We start from the raw sequence: 13611 nt of genomic DNA, 5'->3' as shown, positions 1-13611 counted from the left end.
AGAGGCTCTTCCTGAAGCTCTAGGCCAGCTTAAAAGCAACGCACACAATCTGGTGTTCCTCTCCTTAGCTATACGGTTTCCAGCAGCAAATCTGTGGAAATTCAACCAGCTCTGAGATTGATGTCCAGGTGGCTTACTTTGGAGTTGATTGGTCCCACCAACAAAAGGGAGAAGTTGTCCGTGCAGGGGCTTCTCTGTTGATACGAACTTGGTGTTTTCGGGACTGCAGCAGGGCTTCACCGTGCATACCAACGGTCCAGGAGTTGCAGCAGGCATCCTCTTCAAGTTCTTTTGTTCTCGGCAGGGACAGCCACCCTGCTGGGTGAGTTGCAGCTAGGCTGTGATGAATGGGAGAAAACTGTTTAAAAGGCGAGTTTCCAGGACTGGAAGGCAGAGTCGACCACTGGAACGAAAGAACCGAAGAGGAGCTGAAGGAAGACAGCTGCTGCAACTCCTGGACCGTTGGTTTGCCCAGTGAAGCCCTGCTGCAGGCCCGAATTGCCGGAATCTCCCTCGACAGAGAAGCTCCTTCAAGGACAGCTTCTTCCTTTGAGTTGGAGGGACCAATAAACTCAGCAAATGCCTGGACACCATTCTCAGAGCTGGTTAAGGTTAACTAGGGGGAAGGATAACAGTGTGTGTTTGGAAGCCACAGTTACTGGAGCTGAAGTGACGCCATTTTGTTTGCTCCGATGACGATCCCATGCAGTGCAGAAGTCCCCAGACGTCCTCCCTCTTGTCCCCACAACTGAGGCTCAGGAACAGTGAGACCTGCAGGACCTGCCAGGAACCAGCGTCTTGAGCTGCATCTTTTTGCTCCACTTTAAGGTACTGTGCCATTTGGTTGAGAGATCCTAACTCTTGCGGTGAAAGTTTGTGAAACTTTACCAACTCGCAGGTCTAATCAGCTTGAGACCCAGCATATTTTTCTTTATCGCAAAACTACTTCTAAAATTTTTTACAAAGACTTCTCCGTTTGTACCAGAACTGTGCTGTCCTATCCAAGAACACTAGACTATTGACTTTGGTCTGGCCTATTGAATTGAACTGATCCTGCTGGTACACTAAACATTTGCATTACCTAAACGAAGTGTCTTTCTAACCCTTTGTACAAACCTATGATTTTTTTTCTAACTTAGACTTTGATACTGTAGTGTATTGGTGTTTAATATTGAGTTGATTTCTACTAGTGAAAGTTTTCTAAGTGACTGTAAATAAATGTTTAAGTAATTTTACCAAGAAACCTTGAGTGTAAGTGTCTACTTGAACCACTGTGATTGTGCTACTTCTGTGTAACTTCTGCTACTGCTCACATTCCCTCTCAAGAGAAGCCTGGCTGCTCAGCTCGCTACCAAATGTGTGTGGTACAGACTTATACCAAAGGCTGGTTTTTGCTTACACCTGTAGTCCTAATTGTGTGTGGTGTTCCCAGAGGGTACAGTCTGCAATTCTACCTAACACTGCAATAGCCCTCTCTTGAATCAACCCTCTTCCTCCCTACAACCCCTCCAGCGAATCAAGAATAGGTCAGCAAGACTTATCGTTGGCCTCAAGCCCAGTGACTGCATCTCTCCTGCCCTAAAATCTCTCCACTGGCTCCTGGTTGCTGCAAGGATCAAGTTCAAATACCTCTTCATCATCCATAAGGCTGTCTGGTGCCAGGGACCCCACTATCTGCAACTTGCTCTTACTAAATATTCTCCCTCTAGACCGCTACGTTCCTCTGGTACCCAAATCTGTGTCAAGCATTTTGCTAAATAGAGGGCCAGAGGCCTATCTCTTTCCTCAGTTGGCTCCCTCTTATGGAACTGCCTCCCCTTCCTACCTCCTCAAATTCACGAAGCTCCTTAAGACTTTCCTTTTCACCTCCTCCTTCCCTTCCTCCCTCCCTCCCTCGCTAATCTCACAGTCGCTGCGATTGGTAACCAGGGTCCCCATGTTTCCTCAGGGCCCTGCCCTCCCACACCCAATCGCCTTCAGCCTCTGCCCACACACAACACTTGCTGGCCTTTGCCACTGTAGACCTGCACTTACCCATTTATTCTTTATGATTGCTCCTTAGCACTTCCTACTCTGGGCACTTACACCTGCTGCTCACTCACGGGCACTCCAGCACTTACACCCCCACGGCCCCCTCTCCCCCTTCTCCTCTCCCCTCTCTCTGCACTTGCCTGCTCTGAACGCTCACAAGGCCTAGTAGGTTTGTCTTTATCCTCCAGTGTATTAATTGTTTTCTATCCCATGTTACCTCCCTGTTGCCCTGTGGGTGCTTTGAAACGTAATTTACTTGTTGTATAAGCGCCTTACAAATGCTCAATAAATAAATCAAATACCAAGGCGTGTTCCTCACCTGCCCCCGCTGAGAAAGGGACTGATGGTTGGGAACTAATGAAGGCATAAGGGGAGTAGGCTGGCATTTCCACACAGGCACTCTTTTTCTAAATAAATTCTGCTGTGCAGAGGGCTCCATTCCAGTTCACACTGGGTCTCCATGCCGCAAGTATGGAGAAAAAGGGATAGGATATAGAAGTGCAGGATGATAGGAGGCACTTGAATGGTCTGCTGTGGTTTATTTTCCCCATTGATCTAGGACCTCTAGAATCACAATAATACAGATGTTAATTTTTATGCCATCTTTAATGCAACTGTGCAGTTAAATCCAGTTCTTCAGGTGCAAGATTGTCTTTGGCAAATATCTTACGGATACACTACACCCCATCTTGACCCTCAAAATGAATTTACCATCATCATGGTTCAAGGCAGACTTTTTATTACTCTACGATTAAATCACAGGGATTACATACTTTATTTACACTATTAGCAAATGAGAACATATCGGACGGACCATGCTGAAATGTGAAAGTGCAATATTCCATTTGAGCCAAGTCACACATGCCACAACGTCACCTAGTAACCATCACTGGAGCTAGCACCTCCAGCTCAGCGCTACATCAGCAAGCTCAAACACATGCCGGTTTGCTCCAGGAAATTTCCTTAGCGGTCAGTGCTACTTTATGCATAGTTAATCAGCCCAAGAAACATTTCACAAGACTGGAGACAACTGCATAGCTAGTTTCATAAAGTAGCACTGCCTTCTAAGACAAACTATGTATAAAATAGCACTGCCCTGTAAAACAAAGGCAATTTCCTGGAGCTAACAGGCCTGCGTTTGAGGTAATTTGCATACCCACAATGCCTTGCTAATGTATCTCTAAACTGGAGGTTTACTTCCAGCAATGGGTTCTAGGCGGCATTGTGGCATGTGTGACTTGGCTCAAATGGAATACTGCACTTTTCACATTTCAGGTGGAAGGGCTTTTTCTCAAGCCTTTTTAAACCCACCATAATTTAACTGGTGTTAGGACCATGCTGAAAAAAGATGTGTATAATGACAAAGTTGAAAGAACAAAAACGCGAACAAAAGTTGCTGTGGATCATTACAGACTAGTTCTGAAACAACTTGACCACAGACATTTGGGCGAGTGGCGCACGTCATCACTTTTAAATATTTAAATATCTACCTGGGGCTTCTTCAGAATGCTTTCTCCATCGAGGATGTAATCTCTTTCTAGTTCTTTGCTCCCGTGTCAATTTCTTTTTCCCCTGATCAGATCCTGATTCAGAAGATTCAACTTTTACTTGTCGATGCCTTCTTGACTTTGGGGCCTGAAATGTCAAAAAAAAAAAAAAAAACATGAAAAATGTTTTTAAAAAACGGGTCAGTTTATCAGCAGAAAGGAGTGGCTGCCAAAGCCAGAATGCTGGGTACGCAGCCATGGGTAACAAGCATTGGCAACAGTTTGGACTTTTGCGTAGGCATGGGAAAGGCACTTGCCAGGCACTTTAGAAGTGGTATTAACTGGTCATTGATGGTAGCAGCTGCAAAATGTTGCAAGTACCTGTGCATATAACGGAAGCGCCCTACAAATGCGTAATACTTATACACATGGCAAAACTGTTGGCTGTCCCAAAAACTTGTTTTTAACAGGACTTGTACAGTGCTTACATATCGAGTGGCTGAAAGCAGACCTGGTTCAGACATTTTTATTACACCAGTAGCACGTTTACAGATCCAATTAAGTCATTCATTCATTCATTCGCAGAAGACTGCTTTGAAAGACATGTCTGGCAAAGGGACACGCAAGACCGCCCCTTGTTAATTTGAAAGACACTGGCAGGCATTTCGAGCACAACGTTTGATGGTAAGGCTTGATGGAGCTAGCGCAAAGAGAACGCAGGAGGATGTGTTTTGGGCAGGAAGTGGGTGGGAACGGCCACAAGGGTTGACATGGCCATGATCAGTCCAGTCAATGGGTGGGTACATAGCCAAAACCCTACATGCTTGGTGTCCCTCTTCATATGCCATTTCTCCCTACCTGTTCTCTAATGCAATATTTTCAGCTTATAGGTGGCGTTTTATCACCACCCAATATCCAAAACTAAAAATGACTGCGTTCAGAGCGAGTGGTAAGCTGCTCACACACTCTTGCTGCTTTACTCACACATCAAGTCGACCGCAACCACAAAATAGTAAGTACATTAATAAGCTGAACCTCCCCTCCAACACTATTGCTCTCGTGCAGGTTGCCATGGAAATGCAAGAGGGGTGCCACCTAGAGTCCCAGCTACCATTTCCACGGCAACCAGAACAACGAATTCTTTTTGTACGAAAAATAGGTCGCCCTCTCGCAGGAAAGGTCCCTTAGCATCCATCATTGTGTCCCGGGGAAGACCAGCGAGTACCGCCACAATAATCAGATCTTAAAGCAGCCAAAATAGGCATAACCGATCTCGACTTTCTTGCAACTCTAAACTCCTTGCCCAAATATTGGACAATCAAAGCATTTCTATACTTTATCTCTGGATATGCACATTTAAGAACGAGGCAAGCCATCTTCCACACAAAAAAAGTCGTAGGTTTATCACCCCATATATTTTAACGTGGGTTTTAGCCAAAGAAAAACAACCGAGCAATAAAGTGGATCTATTCAATAAAAAAACACTGGCAAACATGCACTAGTGATTCTCATTACCAGATTGCTTCTAATGGCTATACACATTTGGAGGATACGGCTAATGAAGCGCACGAAGGGGACGTGATGTGTGCCAAGATTGCACAACATGACAAGTTCCGGATTAAAGCTCAGGTCTACTTGTTGCAAAGAACCATTTGACTGCAATTCCATCCACACAGAGGACATTGCACCTGGCTTTGCAATGCCAGCTGTGCCCAGTTTCAGATCGGCTTCCGGTCTAAAGATAGGGGTCATGGTTAGTGATGCACTCACTCATCAAATGAGTGAAAGAAATGCTCATGCAGGAGCTTTAAACCCGGTCGCCCTTTTCTGAACACACTGGTACACAAAGGTTAACAACAACACAACCCACATGTTCTCAATGGCCAAAAGGGCGATTTCTTCAACAAGTCTGCACATTGGAGAGCTCGAAGAACATTCTATTAATAAGATACAATACAGCTTTCAAATGTTATATTTTAAGGAAGAACTCCATTTGTAAAAAAAACTAAATGAATGTTCTTGGCCATACCTGAACAGCAGTCGAGTAGGACTTGGATTTGATGGCTGCTATGGTCCTGGCTCTTTCCCAGCTCTGAAAGAAAAGTGGAATAACAGTTAGATCGGTCGACAGGCAACACAACGGACACACTGACATGCAGTGACAGATTAGCAAATACCCACGGATCCCAATGATCTACATCACTGCAGCGCTCTGGACGCTCGGTTTCATTTCATTTGGAGTTCCAGGGATCTGCCCGACCCCATCTCGCAATCTTAAAATCAGGAATCACAGATCGACCAGACGAATAACATGGAATTTTCGCCGTTAACTTCATCAAACTAAGTTTTCCTTCAATATACTTGGAAGTTTCTCTACACACCAGACTCGTGGTCTATTTTACTAACATTTCCTGCCTGTATCATTCGCCTTCTGTTAATGTAGCTGACAACACGTGCCCAACCTCCAGCCGTACTCTTCATTTCAAAGAAAATGGAAGAAAGGCAGCAAATGTAACCAATGGTGTGCACTGATTAAAAGCTGTATTATTCTGTTCTGCGCAAAGCTGGCGGGAAACGAGTTTAAAAAACCAAAATCAACGAGGTAGCTATGGTTTCACCTGGAAGGCCAAAGGTTGATAAGGCAAAGAGTTTTTGGATTCAATCAAAAAATGAAGGTAAGGGGTAATGAAACAATTGGGGGGGAAAGAAAACAGAACCGTTTTAAAATGGCTAAAACGTATGAAACAGGATAGAAGAGAGAAAGGGTGATTTAGGATGAAAGGCCCACAGTTAAAATCAAAAAGTGTAAAGCCACTATAAGCTATCAAATATTTTGAGGAACACATTATTCTCTGTTTTTTGTGCATATATATCTTTGAACCAGGGTAGCACATTACCAGTTTACATTATGCACAGTTATCAAGCTATTGAATTCCCACTTCACAAATCATTGCCAGTTTCAATTATACCCAGCTGAAACGTCATGGCATATATTCAGTATCGCCACTCTGCAGATCAGTATTAGTTCACATGATGTACACTTTATAAACTAAGCCCCACATCGTGGTAGCTTTCCATCATGTTCACACAGCACTTCATTGCAGAGTCATAAGTGAAATCGCCCAGGAAGTTTTACTTTCTATTTCTGGTGGCGGGAAAAGAAGGGAGACCAATGTGTCACATGTGGGCCCAGGGCTTCAGTGGGTAGCAGGCTGCAGGCAACAGCGGACACAGCTAATCTGCCATTGGACTTCAAGGTGTCTGGGGTGGACTGCCAGTCAGCGTCTGAACCAGCGTGCCTGTCTGCAATCCCACAGTTCTGTGTCGGGGTTTGTGCACCACTTCTCTATGGGAACTTCTTTATGACATTTGCATTACTTGCGTGATTAACGCAGTGATTTATTTTATTTTATTGTGCATTTATTAGGCGCTTATACAACAATTAAATCGTTTTTTCAAAGTACCCACATGGCAACCGGGAGGGAACATGGGATTGAAAACAATACATACACTGGGCAATGAAGACGAACCTACTAGGCCTTGTGAGTATTCAGAACGTGCAAGTGTAAAGAGAGAAGAGGGGAGGAGCGAGTGGGGGCAAGTGCTGGAATGTCCGTGCTAGTGGATGAGCAGCAGATGTAAGTTGAAAGTATAGTAAGTGTTAGGGAGCACTGAGCTGCAGTAAGTGGGTAAGTGCAAGCCTACAGAGGGGGTAGGCCAGTGGGTGCTGAGGCAAGTGCTGTGTGTAGGCTGAGGCGATTGGGTGTGGGAGGTCAGGATCCCGAGGACACACAAGGGCCCTGGTCACCAATCAGAGACTGCAAGGTTAGCAGAGGAAGAAAGGAGGAAGTGAAAAGGAAAGTCTTGAGGAGCTTCCTGAATTTGAGGAGGTCTGGCTCAAGAGGAATGGGGAGGCTGTTCCACAATAGGGGGTCTGCTGAAGCAAGAGATCAGCTTCCGGCCATCTGTTTAGCAAAACGCTTCACACAGAGTTGGTACCAGAGCAACATAGAGGTCTAGAGGGAGAATATTTAGTGATAGCAAGTTGCAGATAGCGTGGTCCCCGGCCCCAGACAGCCTTGCGGATGATGGAGGGATTTGAATTTAATCATGCAGCAACCAGAGCCAGTGAAGAGTTTAGGGCAGGAGAGATGTATTCCCTGGGCTTGATACCACAGATAAGTCTCACTGCCCTATTCTGGATTACCTTTAGGGATCGTAGAGAGGAAGAGGGTAGATTCAAGAGTAGGCTATTGCAGTAGACAAGCCTAGAGAGAACCAGAGCTCTAGTAACATTGAGCTTCTGGGGGAAAGTGGGGAAAGGGAGAATTCCTTTGAGAAGGAAGAGTTGAAAGTTGGATTTCTTGGCAATGTCCTGAATGTGAGGGAGGAAGGAAAGATGAATCCAAGATGACTCCAGGGTTTTTGGCTTCTTATGAAGGTGAAGGGGGAGAGTCCATAGAGGATGGCCAGAGTGAGGGGAAGAAAGAGGGAGCAGGGGTCCCAATAGGAAGGATCTCAGTCTTGTTGGCATTGAGGCAGATATCATTGGAAGTGCACCAGGACTGGATAACAGATAGGCAGTCAGGATGATGGAAGAAGCAAGGGGGTCAGCAGGAAGTTTGAAGAAGAGTAGAGTATCACCTGCATAGCATGGAAGTGGGGGGAGAAGGAGGAAATTATGCATGCCAGCGAAGCAAGGTAAGTGTTAAAGAGCCAGGGGCAGAGGATGGAGCCCTGGGGGACACCACAGGTGGAGAAGGAGGTAGGTGAGGAGAAGGTGCCCAGCATAACCTGAGACAGACGGTCAGTTAGGAAGGGGGTCAGCCAGTCCAGTGCCCGCTCCGAGATACCCAGGGTATCATGAAGCCGTTTTATGAGGATGGAGTGGTTGACCTTGTCAAAGGCAGAGGCGAGATCAAGTAGAACGAGGACAGCTGGAGAGTTAGAATCCAGAGATGCAAGCAGTTCTTCACGGGTGTTAAGAAGAGCAGTTTCAGTGCCTCTGGATGCTCGGAATCCAGATTGATGGTCATGGAGACCGCCAACAAGTTCAGTGTTTGAGGTAAGTTGGGGGGAGGCCAACTTCTCCAGGAGTTTCCCCAAGGAAGGGGGTGAAAGAAATAGGGCAGTAGTTTGCTGGATAAGTCGGCTCTGCTGAAGGTCTATTCAAAAGGGGGTGCACAAGGGAGTGCTTGCGGGAGGAGGGGAAAGATCCAGTAGCAAAAGAGTGGTGCTCTTTGCACTGGTCTTTGTGCTGGAGCAGTGATCAAGGATTTGTGCTAGTTGTACTGCAAGTGAAAATACTGAATTGGATTGGATACACAATGTAATTTGTCATCTCTTGCTTTGACTTGCCATAGGTCAACTAATTTCCCTTCTTAATACTGTGCTCTTTCTGCTTCTGAGTGTGCCTCTTACTTTACTACTTTTATCCTCCTGTTCTTTCCTCCCGTTTGCTCCATCTCTGAGGATTTACATCAGCTCAGACTTCATCGAACCAATCCATCCAGTGCTCCTCTCAGTTCCATGCCCTCTTCCTTCATTTCATCCCTATCTCCTATGTAAAAGCCCTTCTAATTCGTCCCCTCCTCCCTGCCCCCGGGAGCAACTATTCTTATAAAAAAAAGCTACTAGACACAGCTCTTCAACTACCATACTTTTCTCCTCTTCATTTCCAAACTCATGGAATAGGCTGATAACTTTCCCTCTACCATGATTCCAAATGTCTTCTCCAATTACAATCTCGTTTTCGCCCCTTCCATTTGGATGAAAATGCTCATGTGAAATATTTCCTTGTTTCTTCAGTATTCTAAGCTATCCTCGAGTCTTATTCCTTCAGACTTTCTTGCATCATTTTGGATCATTATTCTCTGTTCTCTTTTCTCTTTTCTTGGGCCTTTGGTACATCTCTTTTCTGGTTTTCTCCCTCTCTAATCGTTCCAACGGTTTCCTGATTTACTTTTCTGTTACATTATGGCGATCTCCAAAGCTCAATGCTTGGGACACACCTATTTAGTCTTTGTACTGTTCCACTTTTCCTATTATTCATTCTTTTACACATTTTTACACCAACTCCCAGATCTTTATTTCTTTCTCTGCTCAACTTTACTCTTCTATTTCTGCTACTCTGCCATTAGATTGTGAATTCTTCCTCACTGTTTCGATCTAATTTCAACCAAGTCTAAACTATTCCTTCCTGCTCCCTCTCCTTGTGGTTGGCTCACTCCTTCCTTTATTTTCCTCCTACCACTTGTTTTCACCCTCTACTCGTAACGCGTCGTATTTGATTCTTCAGTCCACTTCTCCTTTCACATTTCATCTATTGCTCACACCTACCATTATCAACTTTATAACATCTGAAAGACACATTTTCTCTACTCGCTACTAAGATGTGCATCACCTCACTTACTTTTTTTCAGTTCATGGTCTAAACCCTGCACAGAAAATGACTGACCTTGTGCAAGGTAGCTGTAAAGGCTGCCCCCACTCCTGCAAGGTCAGTCTTTTGCCGCTTCCTCCCTTCGTTATTTCACCCCTGCCGCCACACTATACCAACCCCCTTCCCACCTCTTTGGGCTCCAAAGTCTTCCGACCTCCCTCCAGGCAGCACCCCCTACAGGACGAGGCCTTCTGTATTTCAGCCTGTAGAGGGGCGCAATCAATTTTCTTCTGGTTTGTGTTCTTCTGCCTCCCATGTATGTTCTTTCCCCACTGAATTTAATTTTCAACTCTGCCAATCCTCTAGTTTTCAAACTTACATCTCATTCATCCATCTCTTCCTTAGAGTGCCTTTGCTGCCTTTCCTTTAATCTCTATGGTTTTCTTTGCTTTTTATTGGTTTTAAATATTTTCACAGCGTAGCTCAGTCTTACTTTATCCCACTTTCCCTCTCTATAATACTATTAACTTCTCCCCATCCTTGTGACCAGTCCAGTTGCAATTATTTTTCTCTTTGTGTTCCCAAATTATAGCATGGTTTCCCTTTCCCTCTTCACTGTGCACCCACTCTTTGCCTTGTTTTGCATCTTGTCTTCTCCCCTTTCTCTAGTTCTGAAGACAGCTACTTCCAGTTGCTTGCATTTTATCTATCCATGAATTGTATACTGTTTTTTTTTTTAACTTATGTACAGCACTTGGACACATGGTGTTTATAAATCCAAATATATGTCATATGAGCGTCAGGTCAGGCTACGATATGTCGGGCAATAATAGGTTATGTGGGATTTGTTAAAAGCACCTCTGCCATATAAATGATTTGTGGTGCAGTAATGACATTGCATGTTATGACGTGAGTTAGGAATGATTCTTTTTTCTCATTTCCTCACATAGACTTATATTGGACACCCTTTCTTTTTGCTATGCTTGGACTGCTGACTTAGCTTTTTGGAGACCAGTAAAACCATATGCTTTACTTTCTTGCTTTGTGATCATATGGAAACTGACCAGTCCATAAGACCATCAGTGATGGGAGAACATGTGTCCCTTAGTACATTTCTTGTATTTTTAAAGCTGCACACATCACCTTAAAGCGAAGTGTGGTTAGGATACGTTGTATACTTTTTTAACTTGGCGTTTACAAATTCAATGTTTTAATAATGGGTAGGTGGCAGATATTTTTCTACTGTGTTTTGGACTTTTTTCTCATTCACTTTTTTATTTTACCGTGTAATGCTATACAGAGTACCATGTGTTCTAAAATGATCGTGCCATGAGATTTTCACTGGTTCTTTGGCCATATTGTCCTTTCGCCTTCTTCCTGTACTCTTGGGTCTGCAATCAGCATACATGGAAATGCCTTTCCCGGGCAAAGCCTCTGCTTTCCTAGGCAAAGTGGTAGTATGTGTGGCCGGATGTGGGGGGGTGGGACTGTCTTGTCCCAGTTCACATCCATGTCACTGAGTGTCTGTTGATGGGCAACATGTTTGCCCAGCAAATGACAGCACCTGCCACTTTAAATGATGCAGACATTACCCGTTGGCAGATTTTGTGGGGACTGCAGTCCAAAACCTTGATAGAAAGGAGGATTCCTGGAGACATGAGAGATCATTGTTGGAGTAAAGACCCCTACAAAGAACTGCAGCCCACAAAAGACCCATGGCTGACCATTGCAGCTGTCAACATCGCCTCCAGTCCAGTCCTGGTGAAGCCCTTCTCCTCTGTCCTGATCTCAAGTAGGCCTTATTCAGTGCTGTGATCCGTTGCATGGTGGGAACAACTTGTCACACAGCCCTTGCTTGAGAATCTGAGCATTCTTGTCCCTCGACCACCCGCTGGCGACAAGCTCTCTCTTGGGCTTCCTCACTGCAACCTTGGCCATGCAGAGTGCAAACATGATACTTGGTTGATCTTTCAACTTGTAAAACAAAAGGTTTGGCTCCTGCAGTTTCAACCTCCTATAACAAAGAAGCTGAGCAGAGCCTGCTCCTTTGTTCGTCCTACGAAGATCACCTGTCACCACCTGATCATGGGGACTCCCGTGTGTCATGGAGGTCTCTGGAGGTAGTCTGTCCCATGGATATCTGTTCATGTTTGTATGCTTGTATCGCGCCGGAACCCCCCCCCCCGGCATCAGGGCATGGAAACACAAAAAACAAAACGGACAGACTGACTACACACAATTAATATAGGTACTAGCAGACTATTTTATCAGGTCAAGTAACTCATTGGAACAGGTGAGTTTTCAGTAGTTTCCTGAAAGTCTGGTAGTTTTCCTCTAGCCGAAGGGTGGATGGCAGCTTGTTCCAATGATGCGCTGCCTGCACTCGAAAGGATCTGCCAAGGCCAGCGGCACGGTTGAAGTGCGGCACATTAAGCCGGCCCTGGTCTGCTGATCTTAGATATGGCCGGGGGATGTATCTTGAGAATTGTTTCCTAAAGTAAATAGGTGCATCACCAAATAGGCACCTGTGGACTATTTTCATAGACTTAAATTTAATTCTATCCTCGATTCTCAGCCAATCGACATCTCTTCATGCCCGTCTTCAGAACGCCATCACCACAACCTGACCCAATTCCGACACCAGAACGGACCTCGCACCCACTGCCCCTGGACCTCCCTAGACTTGACACATCGTAGAAGAAAGCCCTGCAAATCTGCAAGTCTCATTGTCTCCCATGCAGTAGGTACAGGAAAAAGATAAAAGGTTATGTTCGACTGAAGCATAGGCCCAGCTGCTCACCATCCTTGCTTAACTGCAGCGCGTCGTCTGAACCCAGCTCCTTAAGCTGCGGGATAAGCGTGGTCCACTTTTACTTTCCCATACTAGAGCATGTCTTTAGCTTGTGATAAATGCTGGGATTCATACATGTTGTTGAGTCTAGCTGCTGTGGAACCCACTGGGTGTAGAATGCCAGCATTGCCAAAGCCAATTCTTTTCTGATGAAAGAATTGCCTTCTCCGGAACATGTTTATAAAGCTACAAGATGGTATTTGCCAAACCACAATAGGCCTTGTGACCTCCTCAGAGTGAGAGTACATGGGCAGGGCATGGCTCAAAGAATGGGGTGGGGGGCTTTGGCCAGCCCCATTTTGAAGTGGACCCAAGAGCCTGCCTTGTCCCTTCTCCTGTTTTCCTGTTCTGCCGCTTGGAAGAAGCGGGTCTGCAGACATACTTAAGGAGCTGTTCCTGCCGATTACCAGTCTTTTACAGATTAAAGCCACTACTTGGCCATACTGGTTGGATACCGGGGCATACCCCCGTTTGGGTTTGTGCCTCTGGAGGCCCAGTCAGGGCTTCCTGAAGACTCCTGCTGCCTCCCCAAATCTGCTTGAATGAGCATTCAATGCTGGAACCATTTTATGGACCATTTACCACTGCAGCTATCCGTTTCCCACCTCAGTCTTCTGATTGGCTGTGGGTCACTGCCGTTGCCCAGAAGAGTGCCGATAGTTCAACCCACCAAATCATTAGCTTTGGAAGTCGAAGGTTGCCTCCAGGTGTTGCCAGTGCCCTGCAATTGTTTGCTGCAATGCTGCCTTCATCCTTCTGCCACTAAGCTTCTGGGAACCATCTTTGCCGGCAATCTTACCTTCCCAAGTTTTTCCCAAAGAGTTAAAATTGCTGCAGGTTATAAAATAGGCACCATGTGA

General features: G+C 45.4%; 1 protein-coding gene across 1 annotated transcript in view; it reads right to left on the bottom strand.

The window, feature by feature from the left end:
• Positions 1-13611, bottom strand: part of SNAPC1 (small nuclear RNA activating complex polypeptide 1) — a 438004-nt gene that overhangs the window by 145671 nt on the left and 278722 nt on the right. Inside the window, exons 7-8 of the mRNA XM_069638930.1 lie at positions 5548-5610; positions 3522-3666 (exon numbers count right to left, since the gene is read on the bottom strand). Of these exons, the coding sequence (XP_069495031.1) occupies positions 3522-3666; positions 5548-5610 (208 nt within the window). The remainder of the gene's footprint in view (positions 1-3521; positions 3667-5547; positions 5611-13611) is intronic.

Source organism: Ambystoma mexicanum, chromosome 14 (assembly GCF_040938575.1).
Source record: "Ambystoma mexicanum isolate Mex_15411 chromosome 14, UKY_AmexF1_1, whole genome shotgun sequence".
In the NCBI taxonomy this organism is placed as follows: Eukaryota; Metazoa; Chordata; class Amphibia; order Caudata; family Ambystomatidae; genus Ambystoma; species Ambystoma mexicanum.
The sequence above is the reverse complement of the archived record's forward strand: the minus strand, read 5'-3'. Positions and strand labels throughout refer to the sequence as shown.